The 26,795-nt window shown below is 39.8% G+C and overlaps 1 protein-coding gene across 1 annotated transcript in view; it reads right to left on the bottom strand.

Annotated features, from left to right (window-relative positions):
• TRPC5 (transient receptor potential cation channel subfamily C member 5) overlaps nucleotides 1–26,795 on the bottom strand; it is a 961,283-nt gene that overhangs the window by 304,336 nt on the left and 630,152 nt on the right. The window contains exon 4 of the mRNA XM_069211163.1: nucleotides 25,188–25,524. Coding sequence (XP_069067264.1) covers nucleotides 25,188–25,524 — 337 coding nt within the window. The remainder of the gene's footprint in view (nucleotides 1–25,187; nucleotides 25,525–26,795) is intronic.

Genomic DNA, 26,795 nt, shown 5'->3' with positions numbered 1-26,795 from the left:
ACAGTATTGATTTGATCCCGAAAGGTGAGCTTGTCATCAGCTATAACACCCAGGTTCCTTACCTTCCTGACCAAGGTTGGGACAGTTTCCAGTTCTTGGGGCCACCAGAAAGGGGACCAAAAGGAAGCATCATTGCCAAACAGAAGGACTTCTGTCTTTGCAGAATTTAACTTAAGGCAATTGTTGTTCATCCAATCACTCAGTGCTGGTATACAGTTATAAAACCTCTTTCCGGTGTTGTCATTGCAAGAGAGCAAGATGACAATTTGTGTGTCATTGGCATATGATACCACGGAAAATTCAAATGATCTAATCAAACTGGCCAAGATAGTGACACAGATATTAAATAACGCTGGGCTAAAAGAGGAACCCTGGGGGACCCCAGAAGGCAGTGAGAGGGGATTAGATACAAACTCCTTTAGAGCCACAGATGATTCTCTCTTGGATAGGAAAGATCTTAATAGGGCCAGTTTCACTCCTTTGATCCCAATGTTCTGGAGACGGTCAATCAGTAAATCGTGCCTGACCGTATTGAATGCTTCTGATAGAACAAGTAAGATAAGGACTGCTTTACCTCTGTAATCTAAAGTTATCCTTATCTCTTCAATTAGCCACAGTTAGGGCAGTTTTGGGACTGTGGCCACTCCTAAATTCGAAATGTTTGGCATCTAAGAGCTGATTATTCTTTATAAAGGAGGCCAATTGATGGTTCATAGCCTTCTCCACAGCCTTAGCTGGAAAGGGGATACGAGAGATTGGACAATAGCTGGTGAGGTCCAGAGAACTGAGATTTGTTTTTTTTTTATTAATGGGAGCCCCAAAGCTATTTTATACCATTTAGGAAAGTAGCCTGATCTAACCATTTATAAAAAAATTCAGTAAGATGGGTTGCAACAATTTCTGGTGCTAGTTGTATAATTGTCGGGGGCAGGGATCAAGTGAGATCCCGATTCAGTAGATAAAATTTGTAGTTTTAGCTGCTCGGCCATGAGGGAAATTAATATTCTGAATGATTCATTTTCTGGTTCAAAGGGAATCTGTAGTTCTCCCTAAATTAGTTGTGTTATTTGCAGAAAACCTATTATAACCCTCTTCTACTTTATTTGAGAAAACATTTGCAAGGCAGTTGCAGGAAGATTGACTGCACCCCACCAAATGTTTAATGGGAACATTACTAAGTTTAGAGACTATCTGAGTCAGTTCATATGTAGAGTTGTTTGCGGTTTCATTTTTTGGGGTAAAATATTTTCTTTCAGCAACAATGTCTTATAGGCCGCAATGAATTGCTTATATCTTTCTTTCCCCAAATTATTATAATCCTGTCTCCATTTTCGCTCCTGTCTCCAGCAGCATTGTTTCTGGATCCACCATGGCACTGATTGTTTACTTCTACTCTGCATGAATGACTTGTCAGGAGTGAGAGTGTTTACTGCGGAGCTCAGTCAGTTAGAGTATTTTGAAGTTAATTGGTCAAAGTCCTCTGCCCACTCTGGCTGAGACCCAGTTAGTAGCTGATTGATTTGATCATCTGTCATTCACAGTATCAATTAGCACATTTGTGTAACTTTACAGAATTCCCTAATATTAAGTATATGTGTGATGCACTCATGCACACTAACATTTGTGTGGCAAACCCTCAACCTTATCAAATTTCCTTTCAACCTTTACCCATAGACTAACATGAGGTGGGGAGTCTTTCACCTTATCTATGCCTATTGAGACTCCTTCTAACTGGGCTTCATTGTTTAAAATATTTTCCCATTTGCCATCTATAACCACCACAACCATTGACTGTTTAGTTGCCACGCTGTGTCCTGTAAGTTCACTTTCTATTCCAACTTCCCAAAACACATTTGGGGCTTATTTATACTCTGCTAGCACCGTTTTAGCATTATTTATTTTGAAGCTAAAATGGCTCTGCCCTAACTCTATGTTTATGAATTGATGCTAGACCTGTCTAGCGTCAAAATATTGGAGCTACCTCCAATTATTTGATGCTGCAATACAATGCTGGCAGCTACCAGCCTAAAACACCCACAGTGAAAGGGGAGCACCTAAGAAATAACAAAAATAGTTCGGCACAGCAACTGATAAAGAAACCAGTAGAATAATACAGGAGTTGGAAAAAGGAGGGAGAAAAAGGCAGAACGGACCTCTAGCGAGCAAGAATTTTTAAAGGACACTGCAACCAACAACTGAAATCGCTTTAAGTAATAAGTATATTAAAAGTATTCACAAGGTCGAATGCTTACGCGCGACCTAAAAAACATAGAGTTTCAAATTTGGAGATCTTGATACAGTACAGCATACAGACTGTTCAAAAGAAAGAAATACTGTATTTGTATATGCTGTTTGTGCTTATATCCTCCCAATTCTTTGCAATTTCAATGAAATTGAGATAAAAATCATTTTTTGTTTGCGATTATCGTTTTCAACAGGTATGCCTTTCTTTCTCCGGAAAACGTTTTGTTTTGCATAGCATTTGAACTCCTTCCATATCGCTTTCAACTACAATGACAAAAAAATTAGATAACATTGCCAAAGTAGGTGCTGAATGCTTCCACATATTGCACTTTTTCTGTTGCATAATTTGGTCAACCCTGCTGCATAATTTGGTCCTGTAGTTGCAGTGGTCTCCGTGACAGTGGAGGGAGTCAATTTTAGAGAATTTTAATTCTATTATGACATTTCTCTATAAAACAGAACATTAGGCTGAACATAATACATTACAAAAATCCTATTCTTCCATGTAGTGACATACTTCTGCTGATTTAAATGATTGGGTACAACTTTTTAGCAAGTCCTATCACATGCTCTATGGCATTTTAAGACCACTCATTGGTCTTGGCCTGATCTGATGCGGTTGTCTGGCATATGTGTATAACTGTAAATACAAGGCTGGCCATGCATGAACTGACTGGGACAGATCTGACTTTTGCGATATTGGATCTGTGAGCCAGCTTCTCACAGCCAATGCATCTGGGTGGGGTCGCTGATGTCTCAGGGATGTATAGCTGTGGTTAACAGAGAAGGCAAGGTTCACCATGCACCCTAGCATGTCTGTCTGTGCGCCGGCGTGGGCACTAAGGTTAATAAGGCACCCCATGGTACCCAGAGTGTTTCCTATGGGGTTACTGAAAGAGCACCACACCCCCTTTCTCTCTGTCTCATAAGCCAAAATTCTCAAGACAGATCCCTTCATTCTGTGCCCCCTGAAATATCCACGCTGGCACTCTAGAGTAGCACATGCTTCACCAGGAACTAGGCACACAACCACACTGTGTGGTCTCTCTGCCTATGTGTCTCCCCGCTAGGGGGCAGCAGTACTTAACAACTACAGTGAGAGTGTCAGCACAATTGAACAACACCATACTGCGCCCAACCTGGAACTGTGCAGCTTAAGTTGTCACTCATACAGGTTAGAAACTGTTGCAGATTTGTATTCATTTTTTAGCTTTTGACGAAATAATTTAGCTGTTTGTCTGACTGCACTTCCTGATAAGTCTTATTTTACACATTTGCCATGTCAACCTCTAGTCTCACACCTGTTGAAGTGCTTACTTGTCAAATCTGCGGACATCAAGCACTTTCAGCCTATTAACAGTTCCATTATTACACAGATCATGTCAGCTAATTAAGACCTCCAGTATTCATGAACTCTGGATTGTTCGCTCCTGTATAGTGATCAGCTGAATGCACAATGTGTTGTAGTTTACACATTGCAGCAGCATAGGTGAACAGTGCAAGAGGCCTCCACACTGTGCGCATGTGCAGCATATTTTTTAGGCGTCTTTACAGGCATGGCACTGTAGTGGGTTGTAGCTCGTTCAAAGGAGCTTCCAGATACAGGCCCAGATTTACAAAGAGTTCACACAGGACAGCAAGTAAAGTTGTTGTGCTGTGTTGTGTAAAAGGGAAAAAACAGAACAGTGCCAAATGTACTGAGAAGTGGCACAATCTGCACTCTCCCTGCACTCATGCATGTCTGGCAGCCATGTGCCATCACAGACACATTTGCGCCATTGTGCAAGGGTGCCTGTGTTGTGGTTAGCATCGTTTTTGTGCAGAAGAGGGTCCTCTGCATGTGTACTTCAGAAAGCAGCACAGATGCAAAGAGGAAAAAACAAGAAGAAATAAGAATATTTCTCCTGGTTACCCAAGCATCAGGGACTAGCAAGATTTTGGTGCAAATTAATGTCCACAATTCTTTGTAGACTTGGATCAGCAACCAAATGTATGGGGTGATGTACTGGCATGTCCATGCACCACCCATGGAACCTCACTTGCCATTTGCATTGATTTGTAAATAAAAGTACTGCAAACCTGACGCAAAATCTTGATGAAGCTTGATAAATCTGATTTGATAAATGATCCCGAGGATTTTTTAAATAATGTAGTCTGCAGCCTCACTAATTGTCTGTATGGCTCCAGGATGATCCTTTTGGAGTGACAGTTGCATTCTACAAAACACTGTCATTCATTCATTCATCTTGTCCATACTATACAGGAGATCTGTCCTTCTGCAGAAGGCAGCATGTGTATGGCAGGAAAGGCAGTACAGAAACGGTGGAAGCCTTCATGCAGAGAAAAAGCCAGTTATAATGCTAAACCAGCGGTTAAAGTACAGTGAAAAAGCATTGAAACTGTGATACTGAGTGCACTGGGGTGGGGTCAGAGACATGCCTAAGAAGAACAACATATATAACTATTTTGTTGAGCTTTCACTTACAGTTAACTGCATAACAAATAATGCACCTACCTTAAAAGGAAAATAAATGCAACTTAAAGTGATGGCAAGCTTACTATTTTATGTAAGAAACAAAGTTGGTTGATGCAATCACTGCATAAATCTGTGTGCTAACCAGGCAGTCGCATAATTAAATTCTTATTGGCACAATGTGGGAATAGTGACTTGAATATTGATAGTGCTATGAGGTTGCAGCCTGTGACCGGAAGTGCTGTGAATATGAGAGTCATCATTTTACAATTGTATTACACCCACTATAAGACAGCTGCACTATTCACAAAAAGATTGTGTTTAAAATAAAAAGAATTGAGAGGAGAGTTGTGGAGCAGCTAAGATGGCCGCTCGATAGCAACGCTCCTGAGCTGCCGAGGACGTTTTTGTATTGGAGGGAGACGTTTTTGACAGCTGGCTGCTTCTTTTTCCCCGAATTGGATGTTGGAACAAGCAGGGAGCAGTATGGTGAGTTTTTCTTTTTTTAAACTCTGGTGTTTTACAGAGTTTAATCTTTTTAACCTACTGCTCCCTTTCTGACAGGAATGCGGCCGCCATTTTGAGAGGATTATTTTTTTTCTTTTCTTCTTTTTTTGTCTTTTGGCTACCTGAATTAATGTGGAGATCTTAATACTTTTTGGACACTCTTGGATGCCACTCTTGAAGCTGTTATAGTCATTTTATTCTGGATTTTCTTCTAAAATGTTTAACATTTGTCCTCTGAGGTGACTTAATTGGCGTTACAGGAACATTAACTAAACTATCGTACTAAATATATACTGTGTGACTGAAATGGAAGCCCCTCATACTTCCAAATTATCTGTATCCTCTGTCTCTAACTCTAATGGTCGGGAAGACTCCGGGGGCCACAAAAGAGTTAAAAAAGACCCATCCTCTCCAACTAAGTCTCCATTGCCCCTCACATTGGATGACATTATGGATGAGCTCAAGCTAATAAAGCCTTTTGTTATGGAGACGAATATTGCGCTACAGTGAATTGAGGAGAAATGGTCACGTCTGGATTCTAGACTTTCTGAGGTGGAACAGAGGATTAGTGACATACAAGATACTACTACTCAAGTTGATACCTTGACTCAGGAAGTCACACTACTTAAAAAACAGACAGAAGATTTGGAAAATCGCAATCGGCGGAATAATCTTCGCATTTATGACATTCCGGAAGGTTCAGAAGGCCAAGATTTGATAACATTCTTGCAAACTCATATTCCAAAGATTGTTGGTCTACACAATACTACTGCTCTAAACATCAAGAGAGCCCATCGTGTTGGTCTCTCTTCTCCATCAAAACCGAGAGGAATTATCGACTACTTCCTACAGTACTCAAATTTAATGACTATTTTGACTGCCGCCAAACAACGTAAACAACTGTCGTGGTCGGGCCAAAAGATTTTCTTTAGCAGGATGTGGCCACGGTGACCGCCAAGAGAAGGAAGGAATTTCTGGATCTCCGACCAGCCTTAAGATCTATGAATGCTAGATTTGGCCTAATTCACCCTTGCTTTTTTAGGGTCACCTTCAAGGACAGAACAACTACTTTTGAAAATTCCTATGATCTGAAACAGTTTATCTATACTCACAAAGGGGAGGCAATGGAACTCAGCAAGACTTGATCGGTTAATGTGAAATTCTTAAATTATTTATTTCTTCTTTACAGATATTGGAACCATTGAAATCTCAGGTTGAGAAAGTCCCCTTTCCGATTGTGTCTATATTCCTGTATATCTCGACATCATAGTGTTCTTTCCCTTGTTGGTAAGTCATGTCTTCAGTTGTTCATATTGTAATGTATTTATTTTGTTTCCTCGTCTCTCCTCTCTCTTGTTATACAATCATTGTAGTTCCTCGGGGGTACTGTTGCTGATTGGCCTCTATTTCTTTTCTTGCTCCTCCCTTTCTCCCATGCAAAGTATTTGTCTTCTCTTTAAGACAATTATGACAGAGGTTTCTTGGCTTCTTGTAATCTTTTCTTTCTTTTATCAATGGGGTGCTTTTGCTACCCTTTTCTTTTTCTCTCTTTCTGTTTTTTCTCTTTCTACTTTTCTTTCTACCTTTATTATTTCCTACGTCCTACAATGCAAGATTGGCATCAACACACAATCTTATTTAGATATATGCTCATATGTTTCCTTTCCACCTTCTTCTATGATTCACATGTTATTTGTCTCTTAGGATCCGGTAAGGCTTTGTTGTCTAAATGTCTTCTACTAGTTAAATGACCAGTCTTCGAATCATCTCATGGAATGTTAAAGGTTTACGTAATCCAGTTAAGAAACAAAAAGTGCTCCAGCATCTCTCTAAATTGAATTGACAAGTTGCTCTTGTACAAGAGACCCATCTTAAAGAGCAGGATTTTAAAAGTTTGAATAGAAATTGGGTTGGTCATGTTTTTGGCTCCTCTGCAGCTCATAATAAGAATGGGGTAATAATATTGTTTCATAGATCTTTACAAGTACAAGTTGTAGAGGAGACTAAAGATGATATAGGAAGATGGATTGTATTGACAGTTAAGATTTGTGGTTTGCTGTTTTCCATTTGCAATGTTTATGGTACAACTGGAGTAGAGGCTACATTTTGGGTGAATTTTTCCTCTTTATTATTATATTGCAACTCTGAAAATCTTGTGGTAGGAGGTGATTGCAATCAACTTATGGATCCTTTTATAGATCGTCGCACCCAAACTCGTTATATCCCTAATAAAATGCAAAAAACATTTTATCAAGCAATCTCCTCCAGAGGTCTACGTGATGTATGGAGAATTGCTCACCCAGAAGTACTAGACTTCACGTTTTATTCTCCAGTACATCACTCATATTCTAGAATAGATTATATATTTGGTACACAAAATGTTATACAAACAATTTCACATGCTGATATTGGGTCTATTCTCTTATCAGATCACGCCCCAGTAATAACTGAAATGAGCCTTCCAGGAAATTCCTCCTTTTCTGATCGCTGGAGGTTTAATAACACCTTATTGCAAGATCATTTATTTATTGAACAATTTACAATGTTTTATAAATAATTGTTTATGCACAATTTACCTTCAGAAACTCAGATTAATTTTATATGGGATGCATTTAAAGCTACTGCTCGAGGCTTTATTATAGATTATGTTGCCATTAAAAAGAAAGAAAAATCTAAAGTTTCCTCTCAACTGCTCACACAAATAAAATGTCTTGAGCATGAATATTTCTCATCTTACAAACCAGACACCTTATCCAGGTTGATTGATGCTAAACTACAATCCAATAAACATTCCTTGGAAAGTGCATGTGGATCTCTACTCAAAATAAATTCAAAATTTTATGGGGGGAAAAATAAAGCGGTAAACTATTGGCAAATTATTTAAAGATCAAAAAACAAAAGTCTAAAATTACTGTTATCACAGACACATTTGGAAATAGACACACTAAAGATTCAGAAATCCTGGAATGCTTTACTGACTACTATACCACATTAAAAACTCCCGAAAATACTCCTGATATGACTGAAGTGGATGCCTTCTTCCACTCTATTCCTTCGAACCAAAAAGTAGATTTGTCACCATTAGACTCTGACCTATCTGAAGCAGAAATTAAAAATGCCATTACCAAGCTTCCTAAAGATAAGGCTCCTGGCCCAGATGGCTTTTCAACAGAATTGTACTCAATCTTTGCATCTATTTTAGTTCCTAAGCTATTAACACTTATACAATATTTCATATCAAAAGATCAAGCAAAGGGCATTTTTTCTGAAGCTATGTTGTGTTTGATTCCTAAAAAAGATAAGGATTTATCCAAATGTGGTCATTACAGACCTATATCCCTTATTAATGTTGATTGTAAAATCTTTGCAAAAGTCCTAGCCTTACGGATTAATCATTTTATCCCAGGCCTAATAGACATTCATCAGTCAGGTTTTGTTAAGGGGCGATACATATCAGATAATTCTAGAACTTTTCTCAATATTATCCATCTTGCCTGTAAGTCCAGGGATCCTATAGCTGCCATTACTCTAGATGCTGAAAAAGCCTTTGATCAAGTTTTTTGGGATTTTACGTTTGGAGCATTAAAATGGCATGGTTTTAGTCCTCATATTATTATTAAAATTATTAGACTTTTATACTCTTCACCCTCTACATCAATTTTAGTCAATGGTAAACAATCTCATTACTTCCCTCTACACAGAGGTACTAGACAAGGTTGTCCTCTATCACCTCTGTTATTTATATTAGCCCTTGAGCCCCTTCTAAAGAAAATACGTAGGTCATCTGATTTTTATGGTTTTAAGCACAAAGATACTGAGATTAAATTCACAGTTTATGCTGATGATATTTTACTTTTTATCTCTAATCCTCACAAGACTATTCTGGATTTTTTTAAATTATTACAAGAATACTCAAGTGTCTCAGGTTATAAACTTAATGTAGATAAATCAGAGCTTTTGCCATTAAATGCTTAATGTCTACCAGACATGTTTAAAGATACTGGATTTAAGTGCAACTCTAAGCATATCAAATGCCTGGGCATATCCTATTCCAACTCTCTTAAAGACACTATTCAAACTCATCTCAAAGAGGTAGAGTCAAGGATTGTGAAATTACATGATAGATGGCATCCTCTTTATTTAACTTGGTGGGGACAACTGGCCACGATTAAAATGATGTTGTTGCCCATTTAAAAATGTTATTTATCTATGCTTTACGTTAAACTTCCTTCTAGTTTTTTTAAAATTATAAATGCATTATTTATGAAATGTTTATGGAACAATCGTAAATCCTGTATATCTCTAGTCAAATTGCAGGAACCTAGAGACAATGGAGGTGTAGATTTTCCATGTCTTAGAAGATATCACTCTGCATTTGTTTTTAAACAAATATGGTTGTCCCTCTCTCCCACTTTTCATAAAGGGACCTCTATATGGTGTCAATTGGAACACTCACAAATTACACCATTTACATTTAGAGATGCAGTTCGGCTATCAAAACCCCCTAAATCTCTTTTCTCTCCGATAATAACTCTGTCTATTTCTATTGCCAGGCCATTACTTCTTGCCTCTCACTCCTCATATGAGAACCTTAGGCAAACTCCTATATGGTACAATAATGATATTACATTTCATAATAGAACTTTGGTATGGAAAGAGTGGATGCACAAAGGCATTATAACTTTAGATCAGTTAATTCTAGATAATGCTGTACTTGAATTTCAAGATATTCAACGGGCATTTCATATCTCCACTTATTACGCTGTGAAATATCAAACAATCTATGCTATCCTCTATAACTTATTGTCTCAATCTTTGGAGGCCTCCTCTTCTACACAGCCTAATTCCCAACCTTATAATTTTTCCTCACAAGTCCCGGCGTCTTTTATATACAGAACCCTTACACATACCACTCTTGTGAGACCAAAATCTAAAACAGAATTAGCATGGGAGCAGGATTTCAATCAAAGCATTCCTATATCTACATGGAAAAAAGTATGGTCAAAACTCCATAAAACATCCCGTTCAGCATCTACAACCCAAACATTATTTTATTTTTACAATAGGTTGTACTATACTCCTGTAGACCTTTATAAATGTAAACTTACTACAGATAGCAAGTGTTGGTCGTGTTCTAAAGAAAACAGTCATTATATGTACATGTTTTTTGAGTGCCCTGCAGTTCATACTTTTTGGGAACAAGTTTGGGATAAAGTTAATCAGATTTTCTCCATCAATGTACCTTTCAATGTATTACATGTTTTTTTGGGTAGTACTTCATCTATTTGGTATTCCCAACCACTGCTTGGTAAATTGGCTGATTTGCTCATTGCTGGTGCACTGCAAATTATAACTTCTAATCGGAAAGATACCACGAAAATATCTGTTGTAACTTGGTGGAATCTGATCTGTTATAATCACAGAATGGATCGAGCAAATGCTAATACTACTCAACGGTTAATTAAAAGGGACATGCTTTGGTTTCCCCTCACCTCTTTCCTTTCGCAACACAAGACTTTACATACTACTGTTAATACTTAATGGTTGCTTTATTGTAACTATGTGATTTTTAACTTGCATCGTTTTACTTTTTCTTTCTTTCCTTTCTCTCTTCTCTTTCTTTCTTTACTAAAACATAACAAAAAATGCTATTATTCTACTGTACAATATTACAGTCTGGTTGTGTATACAAATTGGTTCTTATCGATATAATTATCTTTATGATTATGATTAATCCTTTTTTTTTATTGTTTTTTTCTTTCTGGTTGCAAATGTATTTATTCTACTGTACCAGTGTATGCTAACTTATTCAATAAAGCATTATTAAACTAAAAAAAAAAAAAAAAAGAATTGCTTTTCAAAATTTATATTTTTGTAATACACAATCAGACTTACCTTGCTCTCATCTACCATTTCATAAACAGGATAAATATGGCTTTTCTCGTTGGAGTAGTTGGAAGGGATGGTCTCTCCTTCACTGATGGCGGTTTGTGTTGACTCTCCTGTCTTTCTGTCTCTCCTGTCTTTCTTAGAGGCTTCCCTTCTTTCAGCGCTCTCATACCTTTTTGTTTTAATGTGCGCTATACATTTTAAATACAACCACTTTTTGCAAGTGTCCATTGAAAGGATGCATTCCAGAACACAGCTGGTGCACCTTTTCATTACCTCTCAAATTGAATAAATCTTTGCCACCTTGAACCTTCAAACATCGTCATCAGTTAAAGCTTATAGTGCCTCGCAAGCTATCTTTTGTTTTGCTGATTAACCAACTGCACACATTTACATGTCTTTCAGGTAGCAGGCACGCTGGTGAGGATTCTTGTTTCCTCTTTATCTCCCCCCACCCCCTCAGCTTTGCAGCACAGGAGACCACCCATCCCTCTGCTTTCAGCCAGAGGCACCTGAAGGGCAGTTGCTTTTTCACAAAACATATGGAAACTGTTTCTGTAAAATGTTAAAAAACTATGGGCACGTCGTTCCCCATAGATCCTGCCCACTCTGACTGCTAGATACAACTGGACACAATGCACAAACAGCACACCACACATTTATGTAATTGCATGTATTTATCTTAGTGAATTCTAGGTCAGAATCCACATTATCACTTTCTCTGATCTGGATCCTATTTAATGTATTTTCCTATAATGTAATCATTAGGTCAGTGTTTGTGTGATATCAATTTAAATGACATCATTATGCTAATTAGTGGTTTTAAATCTTTTAAATCCTTCCTCTTTCAGGATACAATATGTTGTAAAGTATGCTGTGAGTCTTAGTAAACATAACCTCAAAGCTATTCCATACATTGCTGACTTTCCGTAAAGAAACATCTGTAGCACAGGGGAGGTAATTGGTCAACGATGCCGAATGCAGTGGTAAAGCAGAACACCCTAAATCCAGATTCTCTGAAAGATCTTCAAGTCACTACCTTCCCATACATGCTACGGGTAAGAATCAAAAATCCCAGCACAATATACTTCAAATAGTGAGAAGATGTAAAATACAGCCACAGGTTTACATGCAAACACCATCATCCGAAAGATACCTTATTACTGCACTTACTAAATGTTATCGTTACAGGTTGTGCTCAATAGTGAGATTTTGGAGCTGTGTCTATTAAACCATTTTTCCCCACTATAATGTTTTACAAGCAGTTATTTAAAATATGTGCATGCCTTAGCTTTCTGGAAATGAATGGACAGTGGGAATCCCCTTTAGACTTTGCCTATGTCTAGACCTCAGTCTTGAGTAAGACATATTGGACGCATGCTCAGCTGCCATAGATGCATTTTGTACAGTCATGCAATCGAGTAAAGTGGCCTTTCTGACAGAAAAATCCCTGTCATCCCTTATAAAACCTCTCCTTAGTAAGTGCTCTCCAGACCCCTGAAACTACCTCCCTACATCAAGCCTTCAGTAGAACTCTAAAAGTAAATAAAATATAGTCATCAGCCAAATCCAAATACACAATGAGTTAGATGACATCCTCAGTATCCACATTCTGATACAAGCAGGCAACCCAAGGCTGCCCTGGTGGACATGCAGGGTGTTCTACGACAGCTAGCAGGAGAGGGGTCGCTCAGCATGATAACAGTGTTAGGACTTTGATTTTCATCCAGGGAAGTTGCCAACATCCTTCTCCCCGACTACAAACAGTAGACAACATATCAAACCAGGCCATATGATTGTTCAAGTCCTTCCTACAAGAGCGGATGTAGTGGGTGATGCTTGGAGACCTAATGTCTCTAGCACATAAAGTATTGTAGGACTAGAAAGTCCTACAGGACTGACGATTCCTACAGTGCTCTCTTTTCTCCCCCTTGACTAGCTAAAATTCACTGCAAGTCATTAAAATGCAAATGGTGATCCTCTTACAATCCTTCTGATACCCTGCTTCGACTGTAAAATATATGGGAAGCAGCATTGAAAATCAACTCAATTTTGGAAAACAAATCAGTTGGGTATGCAGAACATGCTATGCTCTTCTAAAAATGCTTAGGTAGATTGTCCAGTTTCTCCCTCTAGACAGCTGCAGAACTTTTCTTCACTCATTATTTACTTACCACTTTGTCTACTGAAATTCTTTCTTCCTGGGGATTCCGGACAATCTCACTCATTGTCTTCAAGTCATCCAGGACTCAGATGCCTAACTATTCTTAGGGCTATCCCCCACGACCCCATTGTACTTTCATTTTAGGCCATTCCACAAGCTTCCCAACAAGAAGTGTGTTATATTCAAGGCCCTCTGCACGGTCCATAATGTGGTGAACAACTCAGGTCCCATCTAATTGAGACAGAGTTTCACACCTTACCTTCCTTTGTGTTCCCTTTGCTCCACCTAAGCCAAGTTGACTGGTCATTCCTCACCTTTCTGCATCTCATATGGGGTCCATCCAGCCACAGCCCGTACTTTAGGGTGGAGGGGCCCCTCATGAAGAGTGCCTGTCATGGCTGAGCAAAGGCCAGCCTGACAGACACTCTTCATGTTCAGCTCAGGCAGCCAGGAGCGAGACATGTGTGATTTGCACAGACTCCTGGCTGCCTGAGCTGAACTTTGCTGGGCTGAAGAGGTCACAGCTCCTATGTGCGTTACCTCCTCGGCTCAGAAAAGGTGCCTCGAGGCCCCCCCCTTTGTGACGAGGGGAAGCGTCACCTATTGACTCTGACCTGGGCGCTTCAGGTTTAAGTCCTGAAGCGCCCAGGGTGAGTGTCAATCAGTGACTCCTTCACTGACCCCATCCCATTCTGTGATGAAGTTGGGACTGCTGCCTTCCCTCATTGGTTGACCTAAGGCAGCAGGCCCAACACTCCTGGGACCTCCGAGCTGAAGGTAAGTATGTGTGTGTGGTTTTTTTTTTTTAATGAATGTTTGGTGCGTGCATGTATGTTTGAATGTTGATGAGAGTTGTAAATGGATGTGCGTGTGTGTGTGTGAATGAATGAGTGTGAGTGTGCTTCCCGCCCCCCCTTTCCTCTTAAAATTACCATCCGCCACTGGGTCCATCTTTTCCTTTTTTGACTGCTAAACTCTAGAACAATCTTCCGCTCTCACTCACATACATAATTTGCCAATTGAAGTTCCTGAAAAACTTTACAACTCATGTTTTTAGTTAACCTTGGCTGTGAATCTTTATCTCAGGCACGCAGGGCTCCCTTCCTCTCCCTTCTACCCCCTTTTACTCCCACACATGGCACTAGAATGTGTTCAGGTATTTGCTATGCTTAACCATATCCCTAACATAACAAAGCAGTGGTACAGGCCACAAGCAGGACCTAGGTGTGATTTCAAGTGGACTGCGATGGAGGGGATGCTGGATAGGCCAAGTGGGTTGAACTGGTTAAAGCTTTTACCTTCCATGTTAGTGCATCTTGTGGATCTCCAAGTCTGCCAGCTGAGAAAGGCAAGGAGCCAAAGCCAACGAGTGTCCGCAGAAGTCTCATGCATTGCAGTTGAGCTCTCACTCAAGCTTTCAGTTTTGACTTTTCCCACACAGTGTTGAGGTTATCCCTGCTCTCTAGTGGCATTATTAAGCCTTGTTGCCCTCTGCTTTTAATATCAGTTTTTGCCCGCCCAACAATTATAGATTAAACCAGTATGGTAAGGGCATATATTGGGAGGGGTCAGCAATTGTCACCTATTTAGATCCAGCAGCATGAAACTATAAGGATCATTAGCACCTCCACACAATTGCACAACCCACACAGATGTACGTACTATCCTCAACCACCTAATAGCTCTGATATACACTATTAATAATTATAAAAAGCAATGTAATAACACTCGGTTATACTTTTTTGGCATAATCATATATTTGGCATGTTATTGCATGAATCAATCTCATTGCAGAATGGATGCTTATTACAGTTCCCCTCACCTGGTATCCCTGGCCCAGTTTGTGACAAAGGGCGGATTTGTCCTGTAGATGTAATCTCTCTGAGGTTCCACTATGATAGATTAATGTTCCTAGCTCACGTACCCATCCCAAGAGGAAACTTAATAGTCTTGCCTTTTTAGTGAAAATTATGAGATTTCTTTTGGGTTTGTGAGCCCATAGCAATAAAATAATGCATGCGATAAAATGCCATTAACAGAACTAAATAATACATTGGTACAGACAAAAATATTTTGGGTTGTAGAATGTGTTTTCATTGGGGCATGAGCGGGGAGATATTGTCCCTTTCCTTAATTAAATAAAGGCTGTGTTTTTCTCACCAAGTGAGACGGGGCGGTTCCATCCACTTTAGTGCATAGATTCCACGTGCTGGAATCACTGGCTGGTTGAAAATGTGTAAAATCGTCAAAAGGTGTAAATGGGACTTAATTTACATACAAGTCCAACTGGAATATGACTGACATTTAGTTTATATAAAAAGTCCAGTTGTATTTCAAAATGTATACCAACTTCAGGAAACACAAGAAATGCTGCCACTGTAGAGGTGGGTGGAGTTGCGTGACAAAGATGTACAATTCCACGGTCTGAACAATTCTGAGGCATGAACTACTTTATTTAGGGAGCAAAAGAAAAACCTTCAAGCCAGTTGTATTTGGAAATAGAATATTAAGGCCCAAGCACATTGCTATGATCATATTTTCACAACAGAAAATGGTAAGACTACCTATGGACTCAGACATAATGTACTTGCTTCTTGCATTGTTCATGTAAATGACAACATCTCCTTATGGAAATGTCTCATTGCCAAACTATGACAGACAGATCACCGTCTACAATTCAACAAAGAAATGGTAATATTTCTCCTATGACCCCCAGAATCATGGTGTGTAGCGGTATAGCTAAGCATTATTGCCTTCTGCTTTTAACAGTGGCTAATTGTCCACCTGACAACTACAGAAAACCACAGTCAGGCCCCTTGGTACCCTATACAAACATAAAGTTACAAAACAAAATGCTGTTGTGAGATGTCCTTTTCATGGAACCCTTAGGAAAACCCTCTCACCTGAGGATTTGCTTAAGTTATTGCCCATCCTTCCACAGCACACCGAGGAAGATTACCAGTTTCAGAAACTGAAGTCATGGTTTTATTTAACAGGTTGATATTTCTGCAGAGTCAATAAATAATGTTTTATTCACATAAAGTGAAACCAACTAACAAAGAATTTGCTATGTGTACAAAGCAAGTGAGTGGGATTACTTGTAGCAATATTTTGATTTGACGAAGTCCTTGTTTTGCAAGCCAAGTAACAATAGAGTTGGTATCAATCCAAAGTACACAGACCGTGCTCAATTGAAATCCAAGCAGAGATGTATTTCATTAGTTTATTGGAGTCAATGATGAAATGTGCGCCTGGAGCACTTGTTTCAAAGAAAAGGCTCAATAACCGAGGAACAGGGGAGACATAGAGATCCCCCATGGATGACCTTTACCAGCAGGGGTTTGGAAGAGTCAGAGCCGATTGACAAAAGTATGTATAAAGTAGACAAAGGGCTACTCCTTTAGTATTTCTTACGCAATCATAAATGCTTTTGTGACTTGGCACTCAATTTCTTGATATTAGTACATTGCTTGTTCTTGCAGCACGTGGACACAGTGAGAATGCTGCTTCCATTCTATTGATAGGGCAACCCATGACGATTCTTAGCATGGTGACATAAGTAAGTTATGTGCCCTGTAGTTTTCTCACCCTCTCGTGATGATTTCTCAGGCTTGATAATATCAGCAAGTTGTGTGAGCTGTGTCGTTGTCAGATTCAGAGGCCAAAAGAAGAACACACAGATACCGTGATGCTATTCACCATGGCTGCACAGTGAGAGGTAGTAGTCACACTGTAAGCCAACTAGAGGAGTGCCTACAGATGATTGGAATACTACTCTTTGAAAACAGTTGAAGAGTGTTTTTAAAGCTTTTAATCAGGACTATTTACAGGTTGGTGATGGACTTTAGATTCCTCTGCCTCATTTAGAGGCAGGGGAAGAATTGTCTTCCTGATGGTAAAGACTTTTGAAAAACACCCTCTCGAAAGCAGGACTGGCGTCTGAAGGTCTGCCGTATTTAGGGAAGGCGTTTTAAGGCCATGTGATTTCCTGCCTGAACCATGCACTGCATGTCAGTACAGGCAGTCAAAATAAAACTGTTTCCCATGTGCTTGAAGAGTCTACTAGGGAAGTTAACTTTTCAATTTCTGAATGCAAACTCCCAGTGGCCTGGCAAAGCCTACCAGTTGGCATTGTCAGTTTCCTATGAAGATGCTCTTGCAGTGCTGGATGTGGACTCTTGGCAAGAATCACTGCTGGCACAGCGCAAAGAAAACGCAGCAAGGTGGCTTGTGGGTAAGGCAATGAATGTAAGAGATATGCACAACAGGCATAATATCAAAAACCTATCTCATTGTCCTGGAAATGGAGGGCTTCGACTTGTTCAGAGTTGTCAAAAACCCAGAACAAGGAATGCAAACTGCAAGGCCCTTAATTCTAGATTCTCTTTCTCTATTGCAGACCTGCTCTGTCTTTGAGCAATGAGAGTTGGATAACTGCCAGATATGCTAGGTATCTGGTTTTAATAAAATTACACACAATGGCCTCGATTCACAAAGATGTTGTTGTGACTTACTCTTGTAGAATGCTTGAAGTCCAAGTGCGACCCAGGACTAAGCTAAGAGTAGTCCAGAAGTTTACTAGTAAGCCAGGCGTAGTAAAGAGAAAATCATGCCTACTCACATATCAGTCTTTATGAATTAAGTCAACAGAATCAAAATGAGAAGCATTTTCTGAAGCTAGTGTTTTTCCTGAATCTGTCATATATCTGTCTGTCATGGACCATTGTTAGGAAAACTAATGCCTCTACTGTTTACTTTTATAGTCGACATAGAGCATTATGCATCCATTCCTGTTACCCACAATGACTGTTGAACTAAATATATGTAGAAAAGAGTGACTTCCGATTTGTAATCATATAGGTTTATTTTCGCCTGCACAGCACGACCACCTGCATAACAGGCAGTACATCAACTGACTCTAGCATTTCCTTCAGGACATTTCATGGAACTCAGAATTGTATACACAGTCAAAACATTACAAAGGCATGCACCAGTATGGAAATAGAAAACAAATATAACACATCTTTACCCTTAAATGAAAAGAAAACACTGATAGAAAATAAAATAACAACTATGTACAATAATATATCAACCAAAAACATAGCATATTAGGAACAAATATAAAGCATAAAAGATCATTTTACAAATTCTAAAAATCTTGTGGAAGGCTGTCTAAACCTGCCTGAACCTTTAACTCTAGAAGCTACAGTCTCTTCTATTATTTCATTCTCTTTTGACAGATTTCCTGAGATATTTTGCAATTCTTCCATATCATTATTCATTCTGGTCAGAACTTCTAGATTAGTTTTTTTTTATTAATCCTCACAACACCTTTCCCATTTTCATTTTCTTCCTCATTTCCACCATTTGCATGCAAAGGTCCTGTATACTTGGCAATTTTTCCTACAGTCCATATTTTACCATCCTGTGTCACCACATTATTTGTGAAAACTTTTACTACTTTCAGGGCTTTGCCAAACTTGGATGTGCTCTTCTTTATTAGCCCTGGTTTACAAATTCTAACCCAATCCCCTACATTAATCTGACAACTTTTATCCATCCATTTGGCATCATACCATTCTTTGACTTTACTTTGCTTTCTTCTCACCCTTTCTGCTATTTCTTGTACATTAGGTTTCCTTTCCCTCTTACTATACTTCATTGTGAACCACCAAGGACATAACTTCGAAGCTACATCCCTGCCCTTAAACAATTTAAATGGACTAACTTCCGTGGTCGTCTGCGGAATTATACGGTACATCAATAGTTTTTTCCTCAATGAATTCTTCCAATCACCCCTTTCCTTGCATGCCCCAGTGATGTAACCTTTTAATACACAATCAAATCTCTCAACCTGACCATTCTCGAGTAGTTTAGGAAGCACTGTGTTCACATGTTTGATTCCACAATGTTAACGTTTGAGAAATGAATCCATCTCTGAAGATTTCAATTGTACCCCATCATCAGTTACTAATACGCAGGGGCACCCTTCTCTGGCAAATATTTCTTTGAAAAAATCAATCACAACATTAGTTGATGTTTGGGAGACCACTTTCACTTCCACCCATTTCGAATGATAATCAATAAGTACCAACGCAAACCTAGAATCTACTGGAAGATTGTTAAATGTACCAGAAATATCAAATGCCACCTTTTGCAAAGGAAACACCAGCCACTCCACTGACTTAAGAGGAGGGGTGTAAACTTTCAGCATCTTCTCACTGCTAGCACATACTTCACATTCCCAAACAGTCCTATCAATCATTCTGTCCATTCCAGGCCACCAAAAATAATTACAAATGAACCGTTTCATAGCTGACATCCCTGGATGCTCCTTATGAGCTAATTTGAGAATCCTCTCTTGTACATCATTGGGAGGAAAACACTTCCCACACTTCCATAACAAATCCCCTTCAACAACTAACTCCCCTGCCACTTTCAACATATGTAAACATCTGCCACAATTTCTTTACGTTTAAGCCATCCCTCAACCACATATCACGTGACAGCATTCCATACTTTATCCTTTTCTTCACTTTCCTTCCAGAATTCTTCTGAAATATCATCAAATTCTTCAGACACTTAGGCGGTCATTTTGACATTGGTGGTAAAAACTGCCTACCTCCACGGTGACGGCCCCCAAAATACCGCCACTGCGGCTACCATCCGTCTGCCATATTATGAGCACTGCCAGACTTCCACCGCAAGAAGGGGGCGGAAATCCGGCAGTGTTCATGGTGGCGGACAGTGGTAAGGTGGCTCTGCTACCACCAGCAACGCCACACCAGTAGAACGCCGCCAGCTGTATTATGACAAGTAATACGGCCTGGCGGTGTTCTGCTGGCGCAGCGCTGCTGGCGGTAGCAGTGCCCCTTCCCATTCCCTGACGGAAGACCTCCTTGCTCAAGGTAATTTGGACTTCTGACACGGGAGGGTGGTGGGAGGGTGAATGGGTGTTGTGTGTGTCTGAGTGTGTGCATGAATTTGTGAGTATGTGTGTGAATGCGTCTGCGTGTGTTGTGTTGTTTGCGTGGCTGTATGTGTGTGAGTGAATGCGTGTAAGAATGGTGAAGTGAGTGCGTGTCTGCATGTCAGTGTGATTGTGTGTAAGAATGTGTGCGAGCATGTCTGGAGGTATGCATGTATGAATGTGTATATGCCAGTGTGAGTAATTGGGTGTATGCATGGTGCGTGTCTTCGGGTGTGTGCGTGTATGGGGGGGTGTGATGATCAGAGGGGGTGGAGGTGTGTGATGATCGGAGGGGGTGGGGAGCTTTGGATGGAGGGTGAGTGGGGGGTGTCAGGTGTATGTTGGCGAAGTGGGGGAGCCATCTACCGGTGACAGGGAAGGAAGTCCGTGACGCCACGAAAACCATGGTGGTAGGCCGGCTCATAATGCTGCTGGTGGTATTTTGCCCGCTGCCGGGTTGGAGATTGATATCTCCGGCCCGGTGGCTGATACCGCCAAGGCAGTATGAGTGGAGCCAACCCGCCATTCTCATAATGTGGCGGTATGTACCATCAGCCTGTTGGCGGTACTACCGCCACATTAACACTCACCGCCGGGGTCATAATGACCCCCTAAATCTTTGATGGTGGCCACCACATAATCTTCTCTCACTGAGTTTTCCTGATTACTTTGTCAAGGTAACCTGGATAAAAAATCATCAGTCATATTTTTCTTTCCTGGTACAAATTTAGTATTGAAAGTGTATTCTTGTAATCTCGAAGTAAGTCTAGCAATACGTGCTGTGGAATTCCATCCCCCACCTGGCGATACAATATTGAATAATGGTTTGTAGTCTGTCCTAAGAATAAATCTGCTACCCCAAACAAAATTCCTAAAATGTTCAATCACCCAAACACATGCTACTAATTCCTTTTCAATAACTGCGTATCTTCTTTCAGCATCACTCAATGCACACAATGCAAATGCCACATTACATTCTTCTTTACCACACCTCTGTGATAATACACCCTCTACTCCATACATGCTAGCATCAACAGTAATTAAGCATTCTTTACCAATGCAAAATGGCTTGAGTGTAGGGGCATCCACAATTTCTTTTTCTATGTTTTCAAAAGCTGACTGTTGCTTTTCCAGCCACACAAATTCAGTTTTCTATTTCGAAAGTTCTCTTAAAGGTTCCATTTTTGTAGCAAAATGTTTAACAAATTTACTGTACTACTCACACATGCCAGCAAATTATAGTAATTGCTCTTTGCTGACAGGTGCTGGTGCTTTCATAACAGCTTCCACATTCAATATTTTAGGAATAACACCATCACCTGACAAAATGTGCCCTAGATATTCTACAGATTTTTTAAGTATTTTACATTTAATTGCTTTCAGAGTCAAACCATATCCCTCTAACCTATTACATACTTCAGTTATATGTTGTACATGCTCATTTTTTCTTTTTTCAAATATTAAAATATCATCCTGAAAACATTTTACAAAATCATTCACATCTCTAAAAATGTGGAACATGGCTATTTGAAACTCTGTAGCCAATGAAGCCAGTCCAAATGGCATCCTATTAAACTGGTATGAACCTTGTGGTGTTATAAATGCTGTTAAATGCTTTGAATCCTGAGAAAGTTCAATTTGGTGATCTGAGATCCAAAGTGGAAAACATTTTAGCACCCTCCAACATAGTTGCTACTTCATTGATGCTAGGTAACGGATGACAATCTACAATTATGTTGCCATTCACTGTTCTCAAATTCACACACATCCTCAACTTTTGATCACTTTTCCGAGCCAGAACTATCGAAGAAACTCACTCAGATGACTCTATTTCTTCTATTACTCCATCTTTTACTAAATAATTTAATATTTCCTTTAATTTCTCTCTGATTTTTATAGGTACCCCTCTCAACTTTTGTTTCACAGGAATTACATTATGTTTGAGTTTGATCTTATGCACAATTTTGTTTTAATTTTCCGAGATTTTCACTGAAAACTCTGGGAAACTTTTTCCTTCACTCACTTTTCTTCTTTGTTGTTATTAAGGCACAATATTTGTTCTTCATCTAGAATGGAAACTGGTTCTTTACTTCTAGGATTTAAAATAATGCCTAACTTACATTGGTCTCTCCAACCTAAAACATTTAGGGCCAGATGTAGGCAGATTCCAAATTGCGACTTGCAATTTGCGAGTCCCTGCGACTCGCAAATTGCAAGTCGCAATTTGGAATGCAGAAAGGTGTCTCAGACACCTTCTGCAACTCGCAATGGGGTCGCAAAGACCCACCTCATTAATATTAATGAGGTGGGTCGCAATTTACGACCCCATTGCGAGTAGGGGCACTCATGGGGATGGTGGCCTGCTGGAGACAGCAGACCACCATGTCCGTGACTGCTTTTTAATAAAGCAGTTTTTTTTTTTTCAAAGTGCAACCCGTTTTCCTTAAAGGAAAACGAGCTGCACTTGGAAAAAATAACCGAAACCTTTAGTTTCGGTATTTTTCAGGGCAGGTAGTGGTCCATGGGACCCCTTCCCATTTGCTCCTGGGTTACCATCCACTTCAAGTGGATGGTAACTGCGCTTTCATTTGCGACCGCTTTTGCGGTCGCAAATGAAAATGAATGGCATTGCGAGTCGCAAATAGGAAGGGAATACCCCTTCCTATTTGCGAGTCGGAAATGCATTTTGCGAGTCGGATCTGACTAGCAAAATGCATTTCTGCATTCCGGTGAGGCTTTTGCGACTCGCAAATGGCGTTTTTCGCCGTTTGCGAGTCGCAAAACCATTGCTACATCTGGCCCATACTCCTTTTTTTGCTACATACAGTGTAATCTGAGCGATTTTACCTTTGAACACCAACTCCACCTCCACATATCCTACCATCTCAATAGTTGAACCATCAAAACTTTCTGCTTCAATATCAGGGGTTTTTAACTGATCTCCACTAAATACATCTTTGAATTTTTGCTGAACACATTACCAAGTTATTATTGTCCAAGGAGAGCCAGAATCCACCATTAATTCCAACTCTACCCCAGCAATGTCAACTGTGCACGTGGGTGGTACTTTCACTTCTTGATCTGCATTCTCATAATTTTTCTCATGAATAGATAGTACTATGTCTTTACTATTTTCCTCATCCTTCTCACCACTCTTCCCTTCCACTATCTCTGTAGCATAGGACACTTTACCTCACAGTTGCCCAGGATTCTTTTTAGGATCTCTACAAACCCGTGCAAAATGCCCTAAGCGAACACACTTCACACATACTTAACTGCTGAACACCAACTATATGAAGCGATATGATTATAACCTCCACACCTGTAACATGCATTACCCTTTTCTTGTTTTTCAATTTTTTTTTTCCACCACCAGAATTATTTGCATGTGAAACGCTTATATTATCGCTATCCTCTCGGTATCCGTTGTGACGTTTCACTAGGCAAACATCTTCCTTCCCTACTTGTATAGTGGTACTCTTGACTGTAGACATCCATTTCTCTGATTGTTCTAACGCCTTTGTTGTGGATATTGCAGCTTGTAATTTCTTGTTTTTTACATGCACTATGATTTGGTCTCTGATCATCTCATCTGTCATGGTACCAAAATTACATGTCATAGATAATGCTCTTAAAGCAGTAAGGAACTTATCAAATATCTCTCCTTCTAACAGTTCCCTAGTATAGAACTTAAATCTATTTAAAGCAATGCTGGTAGCTGGCTTGAATCTCAGTTCCATCCATAACAGCACTTCCTGATATGCATCTAAATCTCCTTGTCCATCAGGAGCTGTTACTTGGGATAACCTTCTAAATATAACTTGGCCTTCTGAACCAAGGCAGTGTTACAAAATGTTTTTCTTCTGTTCAGCGCCCATTCTTTCACAATCAATAGCTTTCATATAAGTTATAAATTCTTCTTTCCACCTTATCCAAGCTATGAGAGGTTCCCCTTTATTTGGTAAACGTTTTGCTGGTGGGTTGAATTGCATAATGATATAATATGATCTTGCTCTCTTTTAACTTTTGTAAGTTTGTAAAAATAATTTTTATAATTATAATATTCTTTTGTATTACTAACAACTTACAAATAATATACAAATTGCAAAAGAAACCTGAGTACCGGAAATGGAGAATACCAGATAAGTGCTTGTTGCTTGTGACCGTGGAATCACAAATACAGTTTCTGATAGTAACATATCGTAGCTTCCTTAAAAAGATGGCAGCTACATTGCTGACATAATGCCACATTGACCTGCATGCTAGCGTAATGCATGAAGGTCCAAATACTGAAGTAGGGCATCTGTCCGATAGTGACGCGTCATCAAAACTGCATATTGCACAGCATCCGAAGCGCAGTGCACGAGTCGTTCCAATTGCGGTGTGCAAGGTAAGAAAGTATGCGCGTGTGGATAACTTCGTTGAGAGTAAAGTAGTAAAGCGGTTACGATTGCATAAGCTTGTTAAATTGTTCACGCAAACACTGCAGCAATATTCAAATATAGATGAATCTCTCGAAGTCCAATATATTTTCTTCCTATTGTTTTCCAAAGAGATTTTTTAATAACGAATATGGGTCCTCAGAGGTAAATCCGTTCCTGTGCTGCCTCCGATGACAGGATACCTCTGCCACTCGTCGCCATGTAGTCATTTAAGTTTATTCCTGGCAGCACAGCACAACCACCTGCATAACAGGCAGTACATCAACTGACTCTAGCATTCCCTTCAGGACATTCCATGGAACACAGAATTATAAAAACAGTCAAAACATTACAAAGGCATGCGCCAGTATGGAAATAGAAAACAAATATAACAATCTACCTCATAGAAAATGTTTTTTAAACATATTTACACTCAAAGGCACTGACTTCACTTTACCTGTAGTTTGTGGCACACTTAGAAGGAAATCACACAGGTACAGCATTGACTCACTCACTCACCTAGGACCCAGGGTAAGATCATCCACTCAACGATGGTTGGAGGAGGTCCTTGCATATGAAGGTCGGTTCTGACGATGTGCTGGGATGCCAGGAGTAGCAAAAAGAGGAAGGTCAGGTATGAAGCGGTATGACAGATGAACTTAATAAATGGCTTTTTAATGAACAGTCCCAGCCTGCTCTTGGGTGCAAACAAATAGGCCACAGAAAGCACTGGAAACAGCAGTCCAATAGTGATGCAGGTCAAGAGTTTCACCACCCAGTGTTTGCGCCGCCATCCTGGGAAACCATCGTACCAGAGGGTAGCGAGTAATTGCTGGCAGTTCGGCTGAGCAACAAACTGCAAAAGAAAGAGACCAGAAGAATTAGAATACATGGGTTTACTGACTTTCCAGTTTAGTTTTATCTGGTGGTTAATCGTGAAAATATGGAACTAAAAGAAAATAATTTAAACAATAAAACATTGTTTTTGTATGGATGATTATTTCTGGGGAAGAAGTCCCTGATCTTCCACAGTCCAGAGATGAATCCCTCCAAATTCCTTGAATGTAGGGTGGGTTAATTTCATATCATCATCACACCACACAAACTGGATAATCCCTATGTGATACTAGGTGAGTGACTAACAGTGCATGTAGTATACAGAAGCAGCGACTCCATGACAGCGGAGGAGTGTCCCCCCGCTGGCAAAACGCCTCAGAGCAGCTGAAATAAAAAATGGTAATAAAGTTTAATTATTACTGTTTTATTTTTCAGCTACCCGTCCTGAACCAAGTGTCAGGACGGGGTGGGGCAATTGTTGCTGAGTAGCAGCAGAGAGCTGTGCATTATGTTTAAAGTGTGCATGTCCCTGTGGCCGGCCGGCTTGTGATGGCCAGGCTGACATGCGCACTTTCAACTTCACTAACCCAGCTGTCTTAATGCAGCTGGGTTACAGAAAGCACAGGCCTCCAGCACTCTTGTGAGGGCTGAGAGAGGCACTCTCCCAATCCTGAAGCTTCTCTCAAGCTGTTTAATAGGATGAGAGCAGCACCAGGATCGGGAACTGCAGTTTCCTGTGTCTGGAGCTTCGAGGCACCGGAGCGAGGAGGACGTCATAGCAAGTCCGTAATGTAAGTGCCTTTTTTAATAATTATATTAACCCCACCAGTATTTTGCCCACCCCACTACTCTAAATACATGGCAGCTGCCACTGGTAGTATACCAATTATAATTTTAGTACCTCCCTAAAAAATCCTGTACTGTATCCCTCACCTAAATTCGTGGGATATTTCAACTGAGCTGTCCTCTTCTGGTGCACTAATTCTTAATTTTGCCCCAAAAAATGTGTGCTATATTGCCTTATACAGAGAAACAGGTCAAGACTCTAATATCCCCAATCTCTATACTTGTTAATCTGTATTTGTTGTACGGCTATATAGAATATTGTCACCAGAGAGGGTTTCTGTTGCAGTTTTTATTTCTGCAGCAGAATAAAAGAATGAAACCATTTCATCCTAGACATTGGTCTTAGTGCTCACACCTTAATTTCTTATTTTTGAAACCCACAATACAACTGTATTTTTTATTTATTCCTGTATTATTGTCTTTAAAAGATGACGGTCGTGAAAT

Source organism: Pleurodeles waltl, chromosome 2_1 (assembly GCF_031143425.1).
Source record: "Pleurodeles waltl isolate 20211129_DDA chromosome 2_1, aPleWal1.hap1.20221129, whole genome shotgun sequence".
NCBI classification, from domain to species: domain Eukaryota; kingdom Metazoa; phylum Chordata; class Amphibia; order Caudata; family Salamandridae; genus Pleurodeles; species Pleurodeles waltl.
Note: the sequence above shows the minus strand (reverse complement) of the source record. Positions and strands in the feature narration are given on the sequence as shown.